A 22,823-nucleotide genomic window follows, 5' to 3' on the forward strand; every position below is an offset into this window, starting at 1 on the left:
AGTCTTAGATAATATTCGTTCTTACTTTTCAGACTGCTATGACTATGAATTGTACAATGACTTCTTAAAGTCAAGCTTTGCTGCAAACCTTTTTATCCAAGCCGCTTTGACATTTTTTTCCAAATCAGCAAGTGAAGAAGAGCATGGTTGATGCGCATATGTTCCTGTCATTGCCGTCTATTTCCCCAAATCACCTGTTCCTGTGCACACAAGTTTTTCAGTTCAAACTAGAGTTCTTGAAAATAGTTTCAGTCCGAGCTATTTAATTGAATTTAACTCAAGAAGTCGCGCTAAGTTGCTTCGAAAAAATACAGTTTGTTTTTGAGATGACCGCTACCTCCAAAGACGTGCAATGTAGCATTTGCTATGAAATGATATCGGGAGAAAAAGTGGAAGACCTTCTGCAGTGTCCATTCTGCTCCCGTGCATTTCACTATGCCTGCATTGAAGAACAGCTAGTTTGTGATGCGTGCGACGAAAGGGTTCTCTGGCCTCGAACTGGATCGGAGGAGTATCTGGACCTCCTCGAATGTCTCCACCCCATGTTCGCAAGTGGCCAATCCTTATTCGTGAACTTGGACGGTGCTAATCTGACAGCGGCTTATTTCGAGAACCAAGGATTCGAAGTGCCGATTAAGGTAAAAGACAAAGTTGGCCTTGAGCTTCAGGTGCCGCCTTCTGATTTCACAATCGATGATGTCATCAGGTATTGTGGTCCTGAACTGAAAGTTGACGTCATCAATGTGAAGGAGCAGAGAGACCAACAGATGACCCTGGAACAGTTCGGAGACTACTTCAAACACAAGGACGACACAGACGACATTTTCAACCTGATTAGTCTTGAGATATCGGATACGCAGTTGGTGCACATAGTGAAACCTCCGAGGATGGTGAAGGAGCTGTCGTGGGTCTCTACCGCCTCTCACGACGAGATCAAAGAACAGCTCTACTACAACATAGATCTGTCGCAGACTGAGTTCTACCCCTTCGGACAGCCACAGGTGCTCAGGTACTGTCTCATATCAGCCAGGAACTCCTTCACAGACTTTCACATTGACTTCGGCGGCACTTCTGTCTGGTATCATCTGCTCTGGGGCAAGAAGGTGTTCTACATGGTGGAGCCGACAGAGAAGAATCTGGACGCGTATGAGAAATGGATGCGATTGCCTCACAGAGACAGGCTAGTTTTCACTCCTGCCAATGTTCAAACTCACTTTTTCATTTAGGCTACTTGTTGTTTTAATGAAAATCCAACAAGCAACATTTTGTTCTCTTACATCAAAGATGTAGAAAAGCGTAAATCTACCTTGAAATATTTTTGTATTCTTAAGCGTGACTTTTTGCGATTGTTTTAGAAAATAATATGTTAATTAAGCTTTGTTGTTCCGACCATTGAAAATGGGGAGGAACTTTGGATTCGGGTGTGTTTTAGTTTTTTTCCACGCAAAATCAGCTACCGCAAATAATCATCGGACAGGGTTGAGTGATATATCATATTAAAGCCCTTTCAGTCGTAATTCGAACGACTGTAAAAAATTTCAAAAAAAGTTTTCACTGTGTCGACAAAAACCGGTTCGAAATTTTTGATTTTTGGTCTAATTTCGAGCTAATAAGGTGACCGTATATGCTTACAACAGCTTATTTAAGCTTAATTTCAGCCGAACATTTTTTTCGAAATTTTTTAATTTTTTTTTTCGTTTTTATAGTAATTTCTTTCAAAAACGGTTTTCCAATTGAACTTTTTTTACTATGGCTCTCAAATATGCCTAAATTTTGTTTTTTTTTGTTCAGATTTTTTTAAATCACAACATGCAGAAAAAAACGACACCAAGTTGAGAAAACATTTTTGTATTTTTTTAAGACTGTGGTCGGAACATTCTGTGCTACTTGCTCAGTAACCGGCTATCCTTGTTTTACAAATGAAAACTAACCAGACAATTTGAGTGTTGAACTTGTAAGATGGCGTGTGATTTAGTGAAATATGTTTGATAGCTTGATTTGTTTTGTTTAGAACGCACAGTTGTTTCATCGAATGTGTGGAGAGAGTGTACAAGTGTGAGTTCAGTGAGGGCGAGACCATCTTCATCCCGGCTGGGTGGATACATGCAGTGTACACTCCCCAAGACAGCCTCGTGTTCGGGGGAAACTTCCTACACGACTACGGAGTGCCGACGAGTCTGAAGATATACGAACTGGAGAAGAGACTGAACATTGCAGATAGATTCACCTTCCCAGACTACGAACTGGTCAACTTCCACGCCGCTAAAAACTTCTGTGAGCTGGTGGAGAGTTTGAGAAGTGTCGGAAGAGTGCCGAGTGAGTACCATCTGAAATCCATGCGCCAATTAATTCCCAGGCTCAAAATGTGGCACGAGACAAATACAAAATTGAGACAGGATCTCAAAGTTTCCGAGGAGCCTATCAATTTCAAAAGACTCATCAAAAACCTGCAGAAAATCACGAAAAAGTCCAATTCAGCCAAAGACTTACTTGCAATGAAGGTCAACTTTTCGCTTCGCGAGGAAGACCACACGGATGAAGACGTGAACTTCTATTGTCGGCCAAAAAAACAAAGGAAAGCGCCGCCTACTGTGGAAGTGAAAAAAGAAGCAGGGTCATCAGAAGAAGAAGTTGCGTCTAAACTGGTCGTGTCCTCATCCTCAGATACTGAAAAGTTTGACGATTCCACGGTAAGTTCAGTCACTTTTAAGTACTGTTAACCGTTGTTGGTTCTTCTTTTTTACACTAGCCAGCTTGTGAGCGTTAGTGCATGAGTACGAACCTTCTTGTTTTTTCTAACTTAATTCGCAAATAAAAGTGTTCATTAAAATTTTTCACTTATTTGGCGCTAGAAAAAAAACAAGAACTTTTACTATAATCACGCTCTGTAGCCTTGGAAATTTCTTAACATCAATTTTCTGCTTTATTTGTGGCTAGTGTTTCTGATTTATTAAGCGTCCGTTAGTGCGTGTGACGCGAAATCTCTAGGTCGCAGATCGAGTTTGAGACGTATTTTTTTTTTTACTGATTCGAGGTATTCTACTTTTTCTTACTACACTTCATAGAGCTGCTTTTTGGTCCTGTTACCGCTAGTGTTTGCGAAGCGAAGCTTCGCCTCTGTGTTGAATCTTAATATAAAGCAAGTGAGAGTTTCGTGTTTATAGCGGAAGGTGGAGTGAATTCACTATCTTTTCACATTTCTATTTTTCTCTTTCTAATTCAATCACTTTGATTACACTTACGATAAGCAAGGGTTGTACAATCGGGTACTAGACTTTTCGGTAAACAATTTTAGACTCATCTTTCACAAGACTCACCTGGACGTCTGAGTTCATCTCTACCTTGTTTCATGTTGTATTCCAGTTTTTTGTAGCGTTTTTGGTCAACTTAGCCTGGAGGTAACAAAATTGCCTGGGACGGCAAAGGTCCTGGGTTGGAATTTGACCAGTCTGTTTTTTTTCAAACAGGAATAATTGTTTCAAATAAATTGTCGGCTAATTATTTGTCTGCTCATCTATTGTCGGCTTACTTGTCACATCTTGGAATAGTTTTTTTTTTGCTGCGTGAATTTTTTTTAAGGTTGCTTATAGTGTTTGATTTACGCCTACCTATTGTAATTTTACTTACCTTGACTTCGTTTTTCCTTCTTTGTTTTTTTTTTGTTTCGCTAAAATAAAATTCCTCGGACCAAATTATTTCGGCCTATTTTTGATTAATTTTATTGACCTAGTTTTGGTTCGTTTCAAGGGAAACAAAATGTGAACACTCCCCTCCGCATTTTTCAAAATTGTTGCCTGTTTACCAATCGGTTTGTTGAAATTTCGTTTTTTCGTTTTAAAGTTAGTTTTTCTGAGAAACTTCTACTGCTTTTCAAAAAAAAGGTTGTCAATTGAAAGACTTCCTGCTCCCCCTCTCATATTTGAGTTTTTGTTTTATGGAAAAGTACTGTTTTGAAAAACTCCCCTGGAGAAGTGCGACGCCGAATTTTTGTGAATCTTTTCGACTTTTCTTGAAAACTAACCTCTCAAACCTGATATTGTGGACTCAATGGAGATAGCGGGTAGTGAGAAGTTTGCTGCATTAGCGCACATTCACAAAACTTTTTACACAAGAAATTATCGCATTGGAAAAGTCAAACTTTTGGTTTTTTGACCGTTTTTTTAAACTTTTGGAATATTCTAGAAAACAACCCTGTCATATCTGAGATTTCATTTCAAGAAGTTCAATTCTCAGAACAAATTGTGGGAAACTCGTCATTATTTTATGCGAGTACGCCCAAATTTTTTTAACACCAAAATTTCCGGCCCTCAGAACTTTTTGACTTTAATTTTCCAAAAAATTGGCCTTACAAATCGGTCATTTTGAGGTCAATTGAAATTAAAGGTGGCTTGAATCTCTTCTGCATAAGGGGCTATGCATAATTTTTCACACAGAAAGCTAGGTTTCTGGAGAATGTCAATTTTTTTTTGCTGACCGTTTGTTGGTTTTTTCTCACTAACTATCCTAACAAATCTGCTAATATAGTTTGAATTGAATGAACAGGTTGTTTAAAGCCTACTTTTATAATTGACAATGTTCAGTTTACTTAAGAAAACAGTTGTGGCCTTCAAACAATACAAAGATTTGAATCTTCGACAGTTTTTTGGAAAAACTGTACGCAAAAACTTCCGTGCCAACTCTCAGGTTTTGTTCAGTTCAGAAACCCGATTGTGGGAATCTTCTATGTTTAATCAACCTGCTTTTTGGATTTTGGAAATCTTTTTTGACCGTTTTTTAGAAACTTTTTGAATTTACTTAAAGTTTACAATCAAATTTGAGATGAAAAGTTCAATTCCGGTTGCAATGATTGATCCTGCAAAAGCGGCGACTCCTTAATTTTTAATAAGATAAATGCTATCTCATTTGGAAAATTGATTATCTCAAATTTTTTTAATATTCTCTCTTAATTTAAAGAGATTTATTTTTATTGAAATCACACTTCGTGCCGCATCAGTATAGAAAGTTCATTCAGTATCAAACACGTACCTCCAGCTTTAGCCGGGCCCCTAGTTGTTTTTTATCGAGACATACGACATTTTTGGTTCACCTAGTTTTTACATCGATTTTTTTTTCGACAGTTTTTTTGTGTTGTTTCGTCTCCATGTTTACACTTGACTCAATTGAACATAATTTCAAGTTGTTTTTCTCATTTCGTTCAGTTTTGATTGTATTTTTGCGGTTTATCGTAGACTTTATGAGTGCTAAATCGAAATTGTGAATCGTCATGCAAATTTACTAATTTGCGATGTGGTGTATTACAATGTTGATTTTTAAGTTCTGAAACTGAAGTTTGTAAAAATGTGTTTGAGTTTAATATCGCCGAAGGGGCTGATTGAATCAGAGAGGAGAGTAATGAATGAGTAATTGAAGTCTGAATTTCAGGATGAAGAAACATCAATGCAGAGAATAGACCTGAAGTTGAAGGCCAAGCTAATACATACTCTACCAGTGCAGAAGACGACCCCCACCAAAAAGAAAGACGCTTCAGCGGACAAAGACAAGCAGCCGAAGTGTATTGGCGGCAGGAAGCGAAAGATGAAAGAGGAGAGCAGCGACTGCAAGTCATCGGAAACTCCCGAGAGTGGTCTTGGAAGTCAGGTGAAGAGTGAAGCCAGTGCTAGCTCGAGTCAAGACGAAGAAACGTATTTTTCAGACTCGAAAAACAACAATTTGCCCTCAAAAGCAAGCAGCAAAAATTGTTTAAAGAAGGCCAAGAAAGGATGCGCCACACCCAAGCAAAGACTGGGAAAACTTCTCAACATAAAAATGCGATGATGAGTGCAGTAGTTGTTAAATTATGCAGTCATCATGCTAGTTCAGTTAAAATGTGATTGGTTATTTATGTACTGCATTTAAATGCAGATGCGCTATTCCTATTGGTCGAGAGTTAGATTGGCCTGGCTTCGAGAAGATGTTAAGGCTTTAATGGAAAACCGAGTTGCCCTAATTGTGGAGTTATTTAATATTCAGATTCTTTCAACATGTGTCAAGTATTTTTGGTCAAAGATAATTTACCCCGAATGGAAATACAGGGCGATTAAAATCAGTCTTGCAAATTCAACAAATTGGTCAATTTCAATTCCCATAACTTTACCAAAAATCATTTACGGTTGAGATATTTTTTGATTTTGAGCTCAAGAAGTCAAAATCTTTAATATGCAATTAAAATAGTTTTCGCCAAAAAGTTATTTCGATCTTCAAATTAGTGTTAAAGAACCACGCCACCTTACAAATGTCGTAACTTGTTTTAAAGTCGGAAGAATTAAATTCCTTCATTACAATTTCGCCAATGTTTCAATGTGATACTGGTTAAGTGTAATCTATGATATTGAGTCAAACTAGCGACCTTATTTGAAGCAATATGGAGTAATTTTAGCGCAGCCGAAAGTTTTTCTATCATTATTGATTGTAGATTAATCATAAATATAGATATTGTCTCGAGTTTTATTAATTCCCTACATTATTGTCAGATGTTGTAGTTTCGTTTGTTTCAAAATTTGTACGAATTCTACTTGTTAAAAAGAAGTTCAATCCATATTTACAGTTTTCAAAATAGGAAGGAATGATTTGGATAGATGGAGGATATATAGAAAGTATCAGTATAGAGACGTTATTGTTCCGACTTTCGGTACGAAAGTAACGGAATATTTGTGCTCGGGGTGGGTTTTTTTTTCTTCAGACAAATTTCGACTTTTTAACTAGCCATTTTTGACGGAATTTTTTTGTATCATTCAAAAGATATTGTTGTCCTGAGCTTGAATTTAAAAAGCTATTTCACCTGTGATCATTTTTCGTAGAGTTATGAGGGTTTAAAGATTGCCATTTTTGCCAATTTGGGACAATTAACGCGCGATATAATTCGCGCTATTAACGCGTAAGCGGAGATTTAATCCGTCTTATAAATCGTTCCAAATTGGTTGAACGAAGCTTATTTGCCATAATTGATTTGTTACAAGGAACGAAATCTCTCTTTTTGTACTTGATATGGCGTGTGGGGGGATGATTTTCATCAAAAATTTCAAATTTTAGAAGAAAAAAATTTCATTTTATTTTATTTCATTTAATTTTTTTATGCTATTACTGCTGCTCCATAAACCTTAAAAGGCAGTCGGAACATTCAGGGCTTCGCCCTGATACGAGCAGTCTTGTTAGTTATATATGGACTTATTAATTACGTCGTGTGGTATTTTTTTAAGGAAAAGTCCAATTTGTTCTTTCTCAAATGTGATCTTTTATTCGTTTCGACTTTCGATCTTTTTTCAAGTTCAATTAAACTTCAATTGCCAAAAGGAAAACAAATTATGCTCTCTAGTTACGGAGTTGGAAATGGCGCACAGAAACGTAAATTACTCTAATTTCGACAATCAACCATCAAAAAGTTCAATCAAAAATGATTTTTGAAATTTCAAGGGCTTAAAATTCATTAGTTTTCGAAGTTGAAAAATTTTCAAGGGCAAAAGCAATAATTTTATTTTTTTTTTCAAAAAAGAGTTAAAAAAAATACTTTTCCACGATACATTTGTATATGTAAAATTGAATTCGGTACACAAATTCAGTATTCACGCTTGTGATAGCAAGCGTTGTTAAGTTGGAACACATTTTTATGGGTTATGAAGTTGCTGACCAGAATGACTGAATCATTTGTGCTGATTTTCTCAATTTCTGGAAAACTTAGGGGTAGGGCTTAAACGCGTTGAAACTCGAAGTTTTTACGCCCCTTGTACGCATAAAAGTTAATTGTAACCAGGAAGGTTTTTTGACAAATTGATTTTTGTTCTATCTGACTGCGTTTTGGTCGCTTACGTCTCTGAGCAAGGATTTTTCATCTGATTTAGGTCTTTTGTTTAAAGAAAAATTTTCTGGAAAGTTTTTATGATTTGTTCCTGTAATTTTTAATTTCGCCAGCTCTGATGCTGTATACTTTTCTGATTAATTTTTTTGTCACTTAAAAGGTTTGTCCGGCGGAAATGGTTTCGGCAGTTATTATATCAGCTATTCGCCATATTTTGCCGTTTGACGGGGTACAGTAGATTTTAATGGGCACAAGGAGCGTTATAGCTCGGAATTTTTAAGGCAACAGTTTTATTTGAGGTTAGCCTCTACCTAAGTCTTGTCGGCATATTTGCAATTTATTAAATGGGAGGAGGGTTTTTACCAAATCGAACTTCCTTCATAAGAGGCAAGCGTATTGAATTTTTTTAGATGTAGTTTTCTTTTGACATCTTCAAAATAGTTTTGTGATTTAGTTGCATTTAATTTCTGTCGGCTAGTTTGTTATAGCAAGTGGTGCAAAGCTCCGTTTTACCATTATGCTTATAAGTACCCTTGCGATAAGCAAGAAAATTGCTATCGGGTACTAGATTTTTTCCTGAACTCCTTCATCTTCTGGCATGCTCAATTTCTTGAAAATTCAAATAAACTAGAATTTAAGTAGTAATTAGGAAAAATCCGTTTCAGGTTGCAATTATTTTTTCAAAAAAGATTTCTATAGGAAGTCTTTTGTTCCGTTTTAAACAGTTTTTTCTACTAAGAATGAAAGTTCAGTCATTTGTACATTCGCATGGGCAAATATATTCGCATGCGATTGTGTTTCAAATTGGATGGGACGTACAAATGTTAAAAATTTTCTAAAATTTTTTATGACAACAGCTTTATTTTCGGTTCAAACAGGTTTCGACCCAAAATTTGATGCCGCTCATTTATGGATTTTAATTCCATTTTAAGGTTGTTTATAAACTTCTTTCTAAGTATTTATGAGGTTTTTGCAACTTTATAATTTTTTTTCAAGTTATTTTTAAATTTTGCTTTGCCTGTATGTGGCTGTACGTTTATTCACGTTCTCATTATATAATTTTTCAAGTAAAAAAATGGTAATTTGCCTTGTTTGTTTCGAATTCGGTAAACTCGCATGGTGCTGCCAATTTTTTGGGGTTCTTTCTTCTCTGATTTTGGAGTAGTTTTGAAGTAGAAGTAGATTCTCCGAAGTAGTTTTTTTCTGTATTTTGTCCAAGTTTTGGACTGTTTTTTGTAGCTGCACAGAGGAAAACCCCAACTCCGAAAGAATGGTCTTTTTTCATCGGTTGAGCACAAGAAATTGCTACTGCTTTTTCTCGTGCATGTGAAATATCGATATACATAATTTTTTAGCTTGAAATAGGATTTCGTTCATAACAAGGTAAATTTATAATTCCTTGTGTTTTTGCTCTCTAGGACCCATGTTAACATTTTTTTGTCTATATGATATCTCCCGTTATTCAAACACAGAATAATTTAGATGTTTGTTCCGACTTTCGAAGAAAGTGAGAAATACATATGCTTAGGTAGTTTCTTTATTCAGACCTCTTTTTAGCTGACTTGGGGAATTGATCCATGGACCTACGTGCTCCCTGCCGTGAGCGCACTACACTATATTTTTGTGAACTTCTGTGCAAGCTGAATCGAGTCCATCTAAAATGCCCATTTTATACTTTGATAATGAAAGTGTTACACGAATTATTATTTACGCGTGGCGAATTATCCCGCACTGCAGAATTGTTCCAAATTGAATTGAGGCAAGCTGACTGGTTTCATTAATTTCATGTGCGGCTCAAAATTTTAACATTTAAAATTTGATATTATCAGTCTAAAACAAATTATAGGGTAATAGGAGCTTTCAGGGTTTGGCCGCAATACGAGCTGTCTCGTTACTCTTTGAACATCTGATTTCAAGGACCTTTTTTTTTTACTGGAGAACATTTGCCAAGACGTTCAACAATGTTTTCATCGAACGTTGTCAAAATATCTCAACTACCCTCTATCAAAGTTTCAATACTGACGTAGAATTTCTTAACAGTTTTTCGTGGTCTGAAACTACCAGTTAACCAAAGAACCTTGTCACACAAAACAATTCAAGTATATTGATAAAAACGTTGAACACAGCATACAAATGAGATCATTTGTTCTGAAAAATGAGATCGTTCTAATTCGTGGGCGTTTTTTTGTTTTCCACGCAAAATCAGTTACCACAAAAAATCATCGGACTGGGTTGAGTGATTTATCATATTAGAACCCCTTTCAGTCGTGATTTCAGAAAAAAGGCGCCAGTGTCGAGAAAAATTGTTTTGAAGTTTTTGAGTTGTAGTCAAATTTCGGGGGAGTAACGCAATCGAGTTAAGTTCTTTATAAATGAAAAATAAGCTATTTAGGCTGGAAAAAAAAGATTTTACTGAAAGGAAAACTAGATTTGAATTTTGAATTACTTTACCAGCTACATATACAACGCCAAAAGCAATATATTATGTCTGGAGGGAGATCCGTAAGAGCAGTACTGCTCATCGAGTAGGATATCTTGAAGAGTAAAGAGAAGACAGCCAGCATTAACTCAACAAACAAATTAATTTAAGGGCTGAATTTAAAAAATAGTTTATAGAGGTCCTGATTGTCTTATAGGTAATTTTGAAAAAACTGTTTATAGAATCTCAAACAGCTAGCTTGCGACAATTCATGTGTTTTAACAGGTATCAAGTCATTTTGGCTTAAATAGTTAAAAGCCTGCGCAGTTCTAACTGTAAGCGATCTCTGTTTAGCGGTAGTAGATAATTTTGTCACTTTAATTACGCCTTTCGCTTTGCGCCTGGTACATCGTCCAATTTTTTAGGAGTAAATCTGAGACAGAAAACCCTTAATTTTGTCCGATCGCAATTCCATAAACAAGTATTTAAACGTCTCAAAATAGTATAAATCAAAAACAGTAAGCAGTTTGTTTTCGTCCATAATTTCCTTGAATGATTCATATCTACGCTTGAAAAAAATTGCTCTCAAGATTTTTTTGTAATTTCAATATCTCGGTAAAGTAAGATTGTGATGTAGTGCCGTATATTAAAATTCCATAAGTGATTCTAGGAATTACATATGCTTTGTAAAAGCGAAGCATCTGCTGTTTAGAAAAAACATACCTAGCTTTCCAGACAATGCCACAAAATTTAGTTATTTTTAGCACACATGTTCAACATTTAATTTGAAAGTAAGATTTTTATCAACAAAAATGCCTAAATATTTACACAAATTTGTAGTTTGAACTGAAATACCAAAAGCAAAATAATCTTTTGAAAAGTTACTACCAAATTTCATCATTTGAGTTTTACCAGGATTGACACAAAGACCATTCATTTTGAACCATCTATCCTTTTTATTTAACGAGCTATCAAGGCTATCGCAATAATTTTTTTCTGCCTTGCATTTTGTAGTATAATCAGCAAATTGAACTACCTCAGATCCTTCAGAAATTTTCGGAAGATCATTTTTATATATATTAAAAACAAAAACGGATCTAAAACTGGCCCTTGCGGTACTCCACTTGACATAGAGCGCTGGAAGATATATTTTTTTCAGTTTGAACAAATTGAAACCGGTTTGTAAAATAACTTTTCAGAAGACAATGAATTTGACCTCTATAGCCGTTTTTTGCGACATTTGTCGCTAACTTGCGACATTTCATGTATTTTAACAGGTATCAAGTCATTTTGGCTTAAATAGTTAAAAGCCTGCGCAGTTCTAACTGTAAGCGATCTCTGTTTAGCGGTAGTAGATAATTTTGTCACTTTAATTACGCCTTTCGCTTTGCGCCTGGTACATCGTCCAATTTTTTAGGAGTAAATCTGAGACAGAAAACCCTTAATTTTGTCCGATCGCAATTCCATAAACAAGTATTTAAACGTCTCAAAATAGTATAAATCAAAAACAGTAAGCAGTTTGTTTTCGTCCGTAATTTCCTTGAATGATTCATATCTACGCTTGAGAAAAACTGCTCTCAAGATTTTTTTGTAATTTCATTATCTCGGTAAAGTAAGATTGTGATGTAGTGCCGTATATTAAAATTCCATAAGTGATTCTAGTAATTACATATGCTTTGTAAAAGCGAAGCATCTGCTGTTTAGAAAAAACATACCTAGCTTTCCAGACAATGCCACAAAATTTAGTTATTTTTAGCACACATGTTCAACATTTAATTTGTAAGTAAGATTTTTATCAACAAAAATGCCTAAATATTTACACAAATTTGTAGTTTGAACTGAAATACCAAAAGCAAAATAATCTTTTGAAAAGTTACTACCAAATTTCATCATTTGAGTTTTACCAGGATTGACACAAAGACCATTCATTTTGAACCATCTATCCTTTTTATTTAACGAGCTATCAAAGCTATCGCAATAATTTTTTTCTGCCTTGCATTTTGTAGTATCATCAGCAAATTGAACTACCTCAGATCCTTCAGCAATTTTCGGAAGATCATTTTTATATATATTAAAAACAAAAACGGATCTAAAACTGGCCCTTGCGGTACTCCACTTGACATAGAGCGCTGGAAAATATATTTTTTTCAGTTTGAACAAATTGAAACCGGTTTGTAAAATAATTTTTCAGAAGACAATGAATTTGACCTCTATAGCCGTTTTTTGCGACATTTGTCGCTAACTTGCGACATTTCATGTATTTTAACAGGTATCAAGTCATTTTGCCTTGAATAGTTAAAAGCCTGCGCAGTTCTAACTGTAAGCGATCTCTGTTTAGCGGTAGTAGATAATTTTGTCACTTTAATTACGCCTTTCGCTTTGCGCCTGGTACATCGTCCAACTTTTAGGAGTAAATCTGAGACAGAAAACCATTAATTTTGTCCGATTGCAATTCCATAAACAAGTATTTAAACGTCTCAAAATAGTATAAATCAAAAACAGTAAGCAGTTTGTTTTCGTCCATAATTTCCTTGAATGATTCATATCTACGCTTGAAAAAAACTGCTCTCAAGATTTTTTTGTAATTTCATTATCTCGGTAAAGTAAGATTGTGATGTAGTGGTGTATATTAAAATTCCATAAGTGATTCTAGGAATTACATATGCTTTGTAAAAGCGAAGCATCTGCTGTTTAGAAAAAATATACCTAGCTTTCCAGACAATGCCACTAAATTTAGTTATTTTTAGCACACATGTTCAACATTTAATTTGAAAATAAGATTTTTATCAACAAAAATGCCTAAATATTTACACACATTTGTAGTTTGAACTGAAATACCAAAAGCAAAGTAATCTTTTGAAAAGTTACTACCAAATTTCATCATTTGAGTTTTACCAGGATTGACACAAAGACCATTCGTTTTGAACCATCTATCCTTTTTATTTAACGAGCTATCAAAGCTATCGCAATAATTTTTTTCTGCCTTGCATTTTGTAGTATCATCAGCAAATTGAACTACCTCAGATCCTTCAGCAATTTTCGGAAGATCATTTTTATATATATTAAAAACAAAAACGGACCTAAAACTGGCCCTTGCGGTACTCCACTTGACATAGAGCGCTGGAAGATATATTTTTTTCAGTTTGAACAAATTGAAACCGGTTTGTAAAATAACTTTTCAGAAGACAATGAATTTGACCTCTATAGCCGTTTTTTGCGACATTTGTCGCTAACTTGCGACATTTCATGTATTTTAACAGGTATCAAGTCATTTTGCCTTGAATAGTTAAAAGCCTGCGCAGTTCTAACTGTTAGTGATCTCTGTTTAGAGGTAGTAGATAACTTTGTCACTTTAATTACGCCTTTCGCTTTGCGCCTGGTACATCGTCCAATTTTTAGGAGTAAATCTGAGACAGAAAACCATTAATTTTGTCCGATCGCAATTCCATAAACAAGTATTTAAACGTCTCAAAATAGTATAAATCAAAAATAGTAAGCAGTTTGTTTTCGTCCATAATTTCCTTGAATGATTCATATCTACGCTTGAAAAAAATTGCTCTCAAGATTTTTTTGTAATTTCATTATCTCGGTAAAGTAAGATTGTGATGTAGTGCTGTATATTAAAATTCCATAAGTGATTCTAGGAATTACATATGCTTTGTAAAAGCGAAGCATCTGCTGTTTAGAAAAAATATACCTAGCTTTCCAGACAATGCCACAAAATTTAGTTATTTTTAGCACACATGTTCAACATTTAATTTGAAAGTAAGATTTTTATCAACAAAAATGCCTAAATATTTACACACATTTGTAGTTTGAACTGAAGTACCAAAAGCAAAGTAATCTTTTGAAAAGTTACTACCAAATTTCATCATTTGAGTTTTACCAGGATTGACACAAAGACCATTCGTTTTGAACCATCTATCCTTTTTATTTAACGAGCTATCAAAGCTATCGCAATAATTTTTTTCTGCCTTGCATTTTGTAGTATCATCAGCAAATTGAACTACCTCAGATCCTTCAGCAATTTTCGGAAGATCATTTTTATATATATTAAAAACAAAAACGGACCTAAAACTGGCCCTTGCGGTACTCCACTTGACATAGAGCGCTGGAAGATATATTTTTTTCAGTTTGAACAAATTTAAACCGGTTTGTAAAATAACTTTTCAGAAGACAATGAATTTGACGTCTATAGCCGTTTTTTGCGTTATTTGTCGCTAACTTGCGACATTTCATGTATTTTAACAGGTATCAAGTCATTTTGCCTTAAATAGTTAAAAGCCTGCGCAGTTCTAACTGTAAGCGATCTCTGTTTAGCGGTAGTAGATAATTTTGTCACTTTAATTACGCCTTTCGCTTTGCGCCTGGTACATCTTCCAATTTTTTAGGAGTAAATCTGAGACAGAAAACTATTAATTTTGTCCGATCGCAATTCCATAAACAAGTATTTAAACGTCTCAAAATAGTATAAATCAAAAGCAGTAAGCAGTTTGTTTTCGTCCATAATTTCCTTGAATGATTCATATCTACGCTTGAAAAAAATTGCTCTCAAGATTTTTTTGTAATTTCATTATCTCGGTAAAGTAAGATTTTGATGTAGTGCCGTATATTAAAATTCCATAAGTGATTCTAGGAATTACATATGCTTTGTAAAAGCGAAGCATCTGCTGTTTAGAATAAATATACCTAGCTTTCCAGACAATGCCACAAAATTTAGTTATTGTTAGCACACATGTTCAACATTTAATTTGAAAGTAAGATTTTTATCAACAAGAATGCCTAAATATTTACACACATTTGTAGTTTGAACTGAAGTACCAAAAGCAAAGTAATCTTTTGAAAAGTTACTACCAAATTTCATCATTTGAGTTTTACCAGGATTGACACAAAGACCATTCGTTTTGAACCATCTATCCTTTTTATTTAACGAGCTATCAAAGCTATCGCAATAATTTTTTTCTGCCTTGCATTTTGTAGTATCATCAGCAAATTGAACTACCTCAGATCCTTCAGCAATTTTCGGAAGATCATTTTTATATATATTAAAAACAAAAACGGACCTAAAACTGGCCCTTGCGGTACTCCACTTGACATAGAGCGCTGGAAGATAAATTTTTTTCAGTTTGAACAAATTGAAACCGGTTTGTAAAATAACTTTTCAGAAGACAATGAATTTGACCTCTATAGCCGTTTTTTGCGACATTTGTCGCTAACTTGTGACATTTCATGTATTTTAACAGGTAGCAAGTCATTTTGCCTTGAATAGTTAAAAGCCTGCGCAGTTCTAACTGTAAGCGATCTCTGTTTAGCGGTAGTAGATAGTTTTGTCACTTTAATTACGCCTTTCGCTTTGCGCCTGGTACATCGTCCAATTTTTTAGGAGTAAATCTGAGACAGAAAACCATTAATTTTGTCCGATCGCAATTCCATAAACAAGTATTTAAACGTCTCAAAATAGTATAAATCAAAAACAGTAAGCAGTTTGTTTTCGTCCATAATTTCCTTGAATGATTCATATCTACGCTTGAAAAAAATTGCTCTCAAGATTTTTTTGTAATTTCATTATCTCGGTAAAGTAAGATTGTGATGTAGTGCTGTATATTAAAATTCCATAAGTGATTCTAGGAATTACATATGCTTTGTAAAAGCGAAGCATCTGCTGTTTAGAAAAAATATACCTAGCTTTCCAGACAATGCCACAAAATTTAGTTATTTTTTGCACACATGTTCAACATTTAATTTGAAAGTAAGATTTTTATCAACAAAAATGCCTAAATATTTACACACATTTGTAGTTTGAACTGAAATACCAAAAGCAAAGTAATCTTTTGAAAAGTTACTACCAAATTTCATCATTTGAGTTTTACCAGGATTGACACAAAGACCATTCGTTTTGAACCATCTATCCTTTTTATTTAACGAGCTATCAAAGCTATCGCAATAATTTTTTTCTGCCATGCATTTTGTAGTATCATCAGCAAATTGAACTACCTCAGATCCTTCAGCAATTTTCGGAAGATCATTTTTATATATATTAAAAACAAAAACGGACCTAAAACTGGCCCTTGCGGTACTCCACTTGACATAGAGCGCTGGAAGATATATTTTTTTCAGTTTGAACAAATTTAAACCGGTTTGTAAAATAACTTTTCAGAAGACAATGAATTTGACGTCTATAGTCGTTTTTTGCGTTATTTGTCGCTAACTTGCGACATTTCATGTATTTTAACAGGTATCAAGTCATTTTGCCTTAAATAGTTAAAAGCCTGCGCAGTTCTAACTGTAAGCGATCTCTGTTTAGCGGTAGTAGATAATTTTTTCACTTTAATTACGCCTTTCGCTTTGCGCCTGGTACATCTTCCAATTTTTTAGGAGTAAATCTGAGACAGAAAACTATTAATTTTGTCCGATCGCAATTCCATAAACAAGTATTTAAACGTCTCAAAATAGTATAAATCAAAAACAGTAAGCAGTTTGTTTTCGTCCATAATTTCCTTGAATGATTCATATCTACGCTTGAAAAAAATTGCTCTCAAGATTTTTTTGTAATTTCATTATCTCGGTAAAGTAAGATTGTGATGTAGTGCCGTATATTAAAATTCCATAAGTGATTCTAGGAATTACATATGCTTTGTAAAAGCGAAGCATCTGCTGTTTAGAAAAAATATACCTAGCTTTCCAGACAATGCCACAAAATTTAGTTATTGTTAGCACACATGTTCAACATTTAATTTGAAAGTAAGATTTTTATCAACAAGAATGCCTAAATATTTACACACATTTGTAGTTTGAACTGAAGTACCAAAAGCAAAGTAATCTTTTGAAAAGTTACTACCAAATTTCATCATTTGAGTTTTACCAGGATTGACACAAAGAGCATTCGTTTTGAACCATCTATCCTTTTTATTTAACGAGCTATCAAAGCTATCGCAATAATTTTTTTCTGCCTTGCATTTTGTAGTATCATCAGCAAATTGAACTACCTCAGATCCTTCAGCAATTTTCGGAAGATCATTTTTATATATATTAAAAACAAAAACGGACCTAAAACTGGCCCTTGCGTTACTCCACTTGACATAGAGCGCTGGAAGATATATTTTTTTCAGTTTGAATAAATTGAAACCGGTTTGTAAAATAACTTTTCAGAAGACAATGAATTTGACCTCTATAGCCGTTTTTTTCCAATTTTGCCAAAAGAAGATCATGATTTATGGTATGATTATGTTGTCTACCCGTCTCCTAATTTTTTTAGGTTTCTTTTATCAAATCTGTTATCTATTATATATTTCAATGCGGGCTTCACTATCTCGCCATGTTTAAGCTTTTTCAACGTGTTTTTTCTTTGCATCTTTAACAAAAGAATTGTTTAACGTTTCAGCTATATCGTATATTGCAATGGTTAAGGTTTTTCAATTTTCCCGTTTAAATTCAGTTTTTCTTTCATCAAATTTGAAATTAGCAACCTAATAGTTGATAGTTGTCAGAGTTTCCGAGGTTTTGCGATTCTGGTCTCCATATATGAATAACGAATCCTTTTAGTTTACGAGATAGGCAATTTTCGAGATTTATCAAAAGTTTCTAGAAAATTTAATTTTTAAAAGTTGCTCATTTTTTGATTTTGTCCCCCTATAGTTGGAGGCTGTCAGAGTAATCTCAAGGGTTGCGAATTTTGCCTCCAAAGTTCATTTCTCAAATCCTTGTAGTTTTCGAGATATGACGTTTCTATGATTTTTTCGAAAAATTTACAGAAAACTCAGATTTAAAAAAAATCCAGAACGTTGAAGATCTCATTCTTGTTCTTGGATATTGTGAAAGTACTCTCAGCGAGTGCGAATTTTGCCTCTGATTATGGCTGCTCAAATACTTGAAGTTTTCGAGATATGACGTTTTTAAAGATTTTTTAATCAAAATTTTTCAGAAAAAAATAGATATAGAAAATTTCATAAAAAAATTTGATATTCGCATCTCTGTGATGAGACTCTGTCAAGGTACTCTAGGGAGTTGAAATTTTGGCCTCCAAATATGACTGCTCAAATTTTTGTACTTTTCGAGAAACGACGTTTTTTATGATTTTTTTTCCGATTTTTTTTAAAAAAATTAGATGTTGAAAAATTCCAAAACGTTGAAAATCTCAATCCTGTAAATGGAATCTGTGAGGGTACTCTCAGGGGTTGGGAATCTTGCCACTGAATATTGCTGCTCAAATAATTGTAGTTTTCGAGATATGATGGTTTTTAGGATTTTCTCAAAATTTTTCAGAGAACTTAGATTTAAAAAATTTGAAGTTACCATCTATGTAGTTAGGCTTTGTCAGGGTACTCCCAGGAGTTGCGAGTTTTCCAGATATGACGTTTTTTGTGGTTTTTTCAAAAAAATTTCATGAAAATAAAATTAGTTTTTTTTTCAAAGTTCGAAATTCTTAGCCTGTAGTTATGGGTAGTCAGAGTAATCTCAGGAGTTGCATATGCGGCCTCCAATTAGGAATCTCCAAATTTTTTTAGATTAAAAGATACGATGATTTTTGTGATTTTTTTTGGAAATTTTCAGAAATTCAAATTACAAAATAAATCATTTAAGTAAAATTCCCAACCCTGTAATTGTGTACTGTCAGTACTTTCAAAGATTGCGATTATTGCCATCAAAGAAGACTGCTGAATTCTTGGTATTTTTTGAGATGTGAAATTTTTTCTGGTTCTCAAAAACTAGTTTTTTTTTAGAAAACTTAAGATGAAGTTTCTCCTCAAAATCTGAATTTCCCAACTATGTAGTTGGGTACTATAAGAGCACTCTCAAAAGTTGCAAATTTTGCGTCTAAAAGCGACTGCTCAATAGCCCAGATGTGACGTTTCTTAGTTCATTTTAAGTTTTTCGAAGAACTTTTTAAAAATTTCACAAAACATTATGGTTTTTCAAAACTTGTAATTACGAACCTTGTAATTGGGTGCTTGTAAAGATGCATTCTTTGAGTACACTCAAAGAATGCAGATCTTTTTCCCAATATATGCGGTTTATTATGAGCACCGGAGGTGCGTTACACGCTACCTGAACTTTATCCTTTCGAAATTTTTGCTGAGTGAACTGAGTTAACAAATAAGTTTATAATTTTCCAGAGATTTTTTTAAACCTCCCTTAAAAAGGGGAAAAGCGTTTTCGAATCTCGACCATTCCCAACTTAGTTTGTCAAAATAAACTCTTTGTTTATTTCTTATTACCTTAGTTGCTAAATTTCTAGCTTGAGAATTTTTCAATCTATACGGTTTAAGTAGGATTTTGTACCCATTTCCTGGAAAGCCGATTGCGGTTTTTGAGGAATTTTCTAGTTGAATTGGTAACCCATGACTGTTTTCGTGATTTCGATTTTTCTAAGGGCTCGAAAAGATCAATTGTTAAAACTATGGATTCGATCAACAGACATAATTTCTCTTTGGGATCAGTAAGCTTATAAAATTTCGACAATTTGTTCTCTGAGAGGAAAAAGTATTTATAAATATTATTGTCACGGTAAATATTTTCAAGATTTCTATAGAAGTAATCTTGATTTTCTCGCGGATCTATATTCACGTAACCAGATATAAATATGGGAAAATGATCAGAAATAGTTGACTTCAGTGTTCTTTACGTTGGCATAAGAATTAGCAATTAAATTATCAATACATCAACTCGATGTTGGAATCTAAAGTTTCGATTTTAAAATCTCCGCAAACCAGAAAATTACTTTTTGAAGCATTTAAGTACAGAAGGTAATTCTCAAAGTGATTCAAAAATCTTCAATTTTGGTCTGTGGTCGCTTAGAGATTCCGGAAATGTTGTTTTTGATTAATTTATACACAATAGATATGTTTATGCATTCGAAATTAACCTACACATTATCTATACTATATTTAAAAGCGAGTTACATCTATCTCCCATGTTTAAGCTTGATAATTTTGCATGCTTAACGGAAAAAGCATTTCATGTTTAAGCTATAGCATATATTGCAATGCTTAAGACAACTTTTCAATTAGTTTTTCGCAAGGTCATTAAATTATCAGTGTTTTTTTCGAGGCCAAATTAAGTCTGTCTGTCTGTCTGTATCCTGCTTTTTTAATTAATTTGATTGTCTGTCTACCCGTCGCCTAACTTTTAAACTTTGATCTATTATCTATCAATCTATTATATATTTAATTGCGGGCTTCACTATCTCGCCATGTTTAAGCTTTTTCAACGAATATTTTTTGCAGGTTTAACAAAAGAATTTTTTCACGTTCAAGCTTCGTATGTTGCAATGTTTAAGGTTTTGTTTTCAATTTTGCTGTTTAAATTCAGTTTTTATTTCATCAAGTTTGAAATTAGCAACCCAATACTAGGATATTGTCTGAGTTTTCCCAGGTTTTGCGGTTGTGGCCTCCATATATGCTTAGCCAAATCCTTTTCGTTTACGAGATAGGCAATTTTCGAGATTTTTCAAAAGTTTCTAGAAAATTTAATTTTCAAAAGCTTCTCAATTTTTGAAATTCTCACCCTGCAGTTGGTTGCTGTCAGGATACTCTCAGGGCTTGCAAATCTTGCCTCCAATTCTCACTTCTCAAATCCTTGTAGTTTTCAAGATATGATGGTTTTTATGATTTTTCAAAAAATTTTCAAAAACTTAGAATTTAAAGTTTTTCCAAATTGAGGATCTCAATCCTGTTGTTGGATTTTGTGAGGGTACTCTCAGGGTTTGCGAATCTTGCCTCTGATTATGGCTGCTCAAATCCTTGTAGATTTCGAGATATGAGGTTTTTTAGGATTTTTTCAAAATTTTTCAAAACTTAATGATATAAAATTTCGCAAAACTTGAAATTATTATCTGTGTAGTGAGGCTCTGACAGGGTACTTTCAGGTGTTGCGAATTTTTCCTCCCAAAATGACTCCTCAATTTCTTGTAATTTTTGAGATATGACGTTTTTTTTGGTTTTTTATTTTCAAATTATTTCTCAGAAAACTTAATGATAAAATTTTTTAGCAAAACTTGAAATTTTTATCTCTGTAGTGGGTTCTGTCAGGGAACTCTCTGGAGTTGCGAATTTTGCCTGCAAATAGGACTGCTCAAAATCGTGCAGTTTTCCAGATATTACGTTTTTGTGATTTTTTTCTGTGAAAATTAAACTGATTTTTTGTGAAAATTAAATATTTTTTCAAAGTTTGAAATTCCTAGCCTGTAGTTGGGGGGCTGTCAGAGTAATCTCGGGGATTGCAAATTCGGCCTCCATTTAAGAATGCCCAAATCAATTTTGTTTGAGAGATACCACGATTTGTGTGATTTTTTGGAAATTTTCAGAAAACTCAAATTAAAAAATAGTTCGTTAAAGTGAAATTCCCAACCCTGTAGTTCTCTACTTTCAAAGATTGCGAATTTTGCCATCAAAGAAGACTGCTCAAATATTGATTGTTTCGAGCTTAGAAAACTTAAGGTGAAGTTTCTCAAAATATGAATTTCTCAACGTTGTAGTTGGATACTGTAAGAGTACTCTCAGGAGTTGCAACTCTTGCGTCCAAATGCGACTGCTCAATAGCCCAGATGTGACGTTTCTTAGTTCATTTTAAGTTTTTCGAAGAACTTTTTAAAAATTTCACAAAATATTATGGTTCTGCAAAATTTGTAATTACGAACCTTGTTATTGGGTACTGTCAGAGTACTGTCAAGGATTGCGAATCTTGCCTCCAAATATGACTGCTCAACTCTTTGTAGTTTTCGAGATATCATGTTTTTTGTAATCTTTACAAAATTCTTCATAAAATTTTAATTATTTCTCAAAATTTGATATTCCCAACCTTATAGTTGGGTACTGTAAGAGTACTCTCAGGAGTTGCAACTCTTGCGTCCAAATGCGACTGCTCAATTGCTTTCAAGTTGCCAGATGTGACGTTTCTTAATTCATACTACTTCTTTTAGAAAACTTAAGGTGAAGTTTCTCAAAATTTGAATTTCCCAACGTTGTAGTTGGGTACTCTAAGAGTACTCTTGGGAGTTGCAAATCTTTCGTCCAAATGCGACTGCTCAATTGCTTTCAATTTCCCAGATGTGACGTTTCTTAATTCTTTATAAACTTAGATATAAAAAAATGTCACAAATTTTTATCGTTTTTCAAAATTTGAATTAAAAAAAAACGAATGAAAAACTTTACAAAATTTGAAGTTACTATCAGGAGTTGCAAATCTTGCGTCCAAATGCGACTCCTCAATTGCTTTCAGTTTCCCAGATGTGACGTTTCTTAGTTCATTTAGAATTTTTCGAAGAACTCATATAAAACTTGACAAAATTTTATGGTTCTTCATTTTGTTTAAAAAACTTGAGTTAAAAACTTTGCACACACAGTCAGAGTACACTCAAAGAAAAGTTTTTTTTTTAGTTGTTGAAAATTCGAAGCACCGGACGTGCGTTACACGCTAGTTCAGCTGAAGTTTAACATCATCGTGCACATAAAACGCCCATCCACCACCTCGTTGATACTTTCGGTGCGTAGAAATTAAGGGATGGTGGCCATCAAGATGATAGAGATTGAGATAATCATTATCACACAGCCAAGTTTCGCAAAGTGCAATAATCAA

General features: G+C 34.0%; 2 protein-coding genes across 3 annotated transcripts in view; both read left to right on the plus strand.

Annotated features, from left to right (window-relative positions):
- The window catches only part of LOC134840658 (uncharacterized), a 198,447-nt gene that overhangs the window by 154,572 nt on the left and 21,052 nt on the right, over positions 1-22,823 (plus strand). The window lies entirely within an intron of this gene.
- LOC134840659 (lysine-specific demethylase 7B-like) lies at positions 3-6,565 on the plus strand. Its single transcript, XM_063856627.1, has 3 exons — positions 3-1,180; positions 2,012-2,690; positions 5,422-6,565. Exons 1-3 carry the CDS (start codon positions 327-329, stop codon positions 5,812-5,814), a joined length of 1,926 nt encoding a protein of 641 aa, XP_063712697.1. The 5' UTR covers positions 3-326; the 3' UTR covers positions 5,815-6,565.

This window comes from Symsagittifera roscoffensis, chromosome 2, assembly GCF_963678635.1.
Source record: "Symsagittifera roscoffensis chromosome 2, txSymRosc1.1, whole genome shotgun sequence".
NCBI classification, from domain to species: Eukaryota; Metazoa; Xenacoelomorpha; order Acoela; family Convolutidae; genus Symsagittifera; species Symsagittifera roscoffensis.

Coding starts and splice junctions, on each gene's coding strand:
- LOC134840659 (XM_063856627.1), top strand. CDS start 327: ATGACCGCTACCTCCAAAGACGTGCAATGTAGCATTTGCTATGAAATG. Junction 1,181..2,011: donor CGATTGCCTCACAGAGACAG/GCTAGTTTTCAC, acceptor TGTTTTGTTTAG/AACGCACAGTTGTTTCATCG. Junction 2,691..5,421: donor AAAAGTTTGACGATTCCACG/GTAAGTTCAGTC, acceptor TCTGAATTTCAG/GATGAAGAAACATCAATGCA.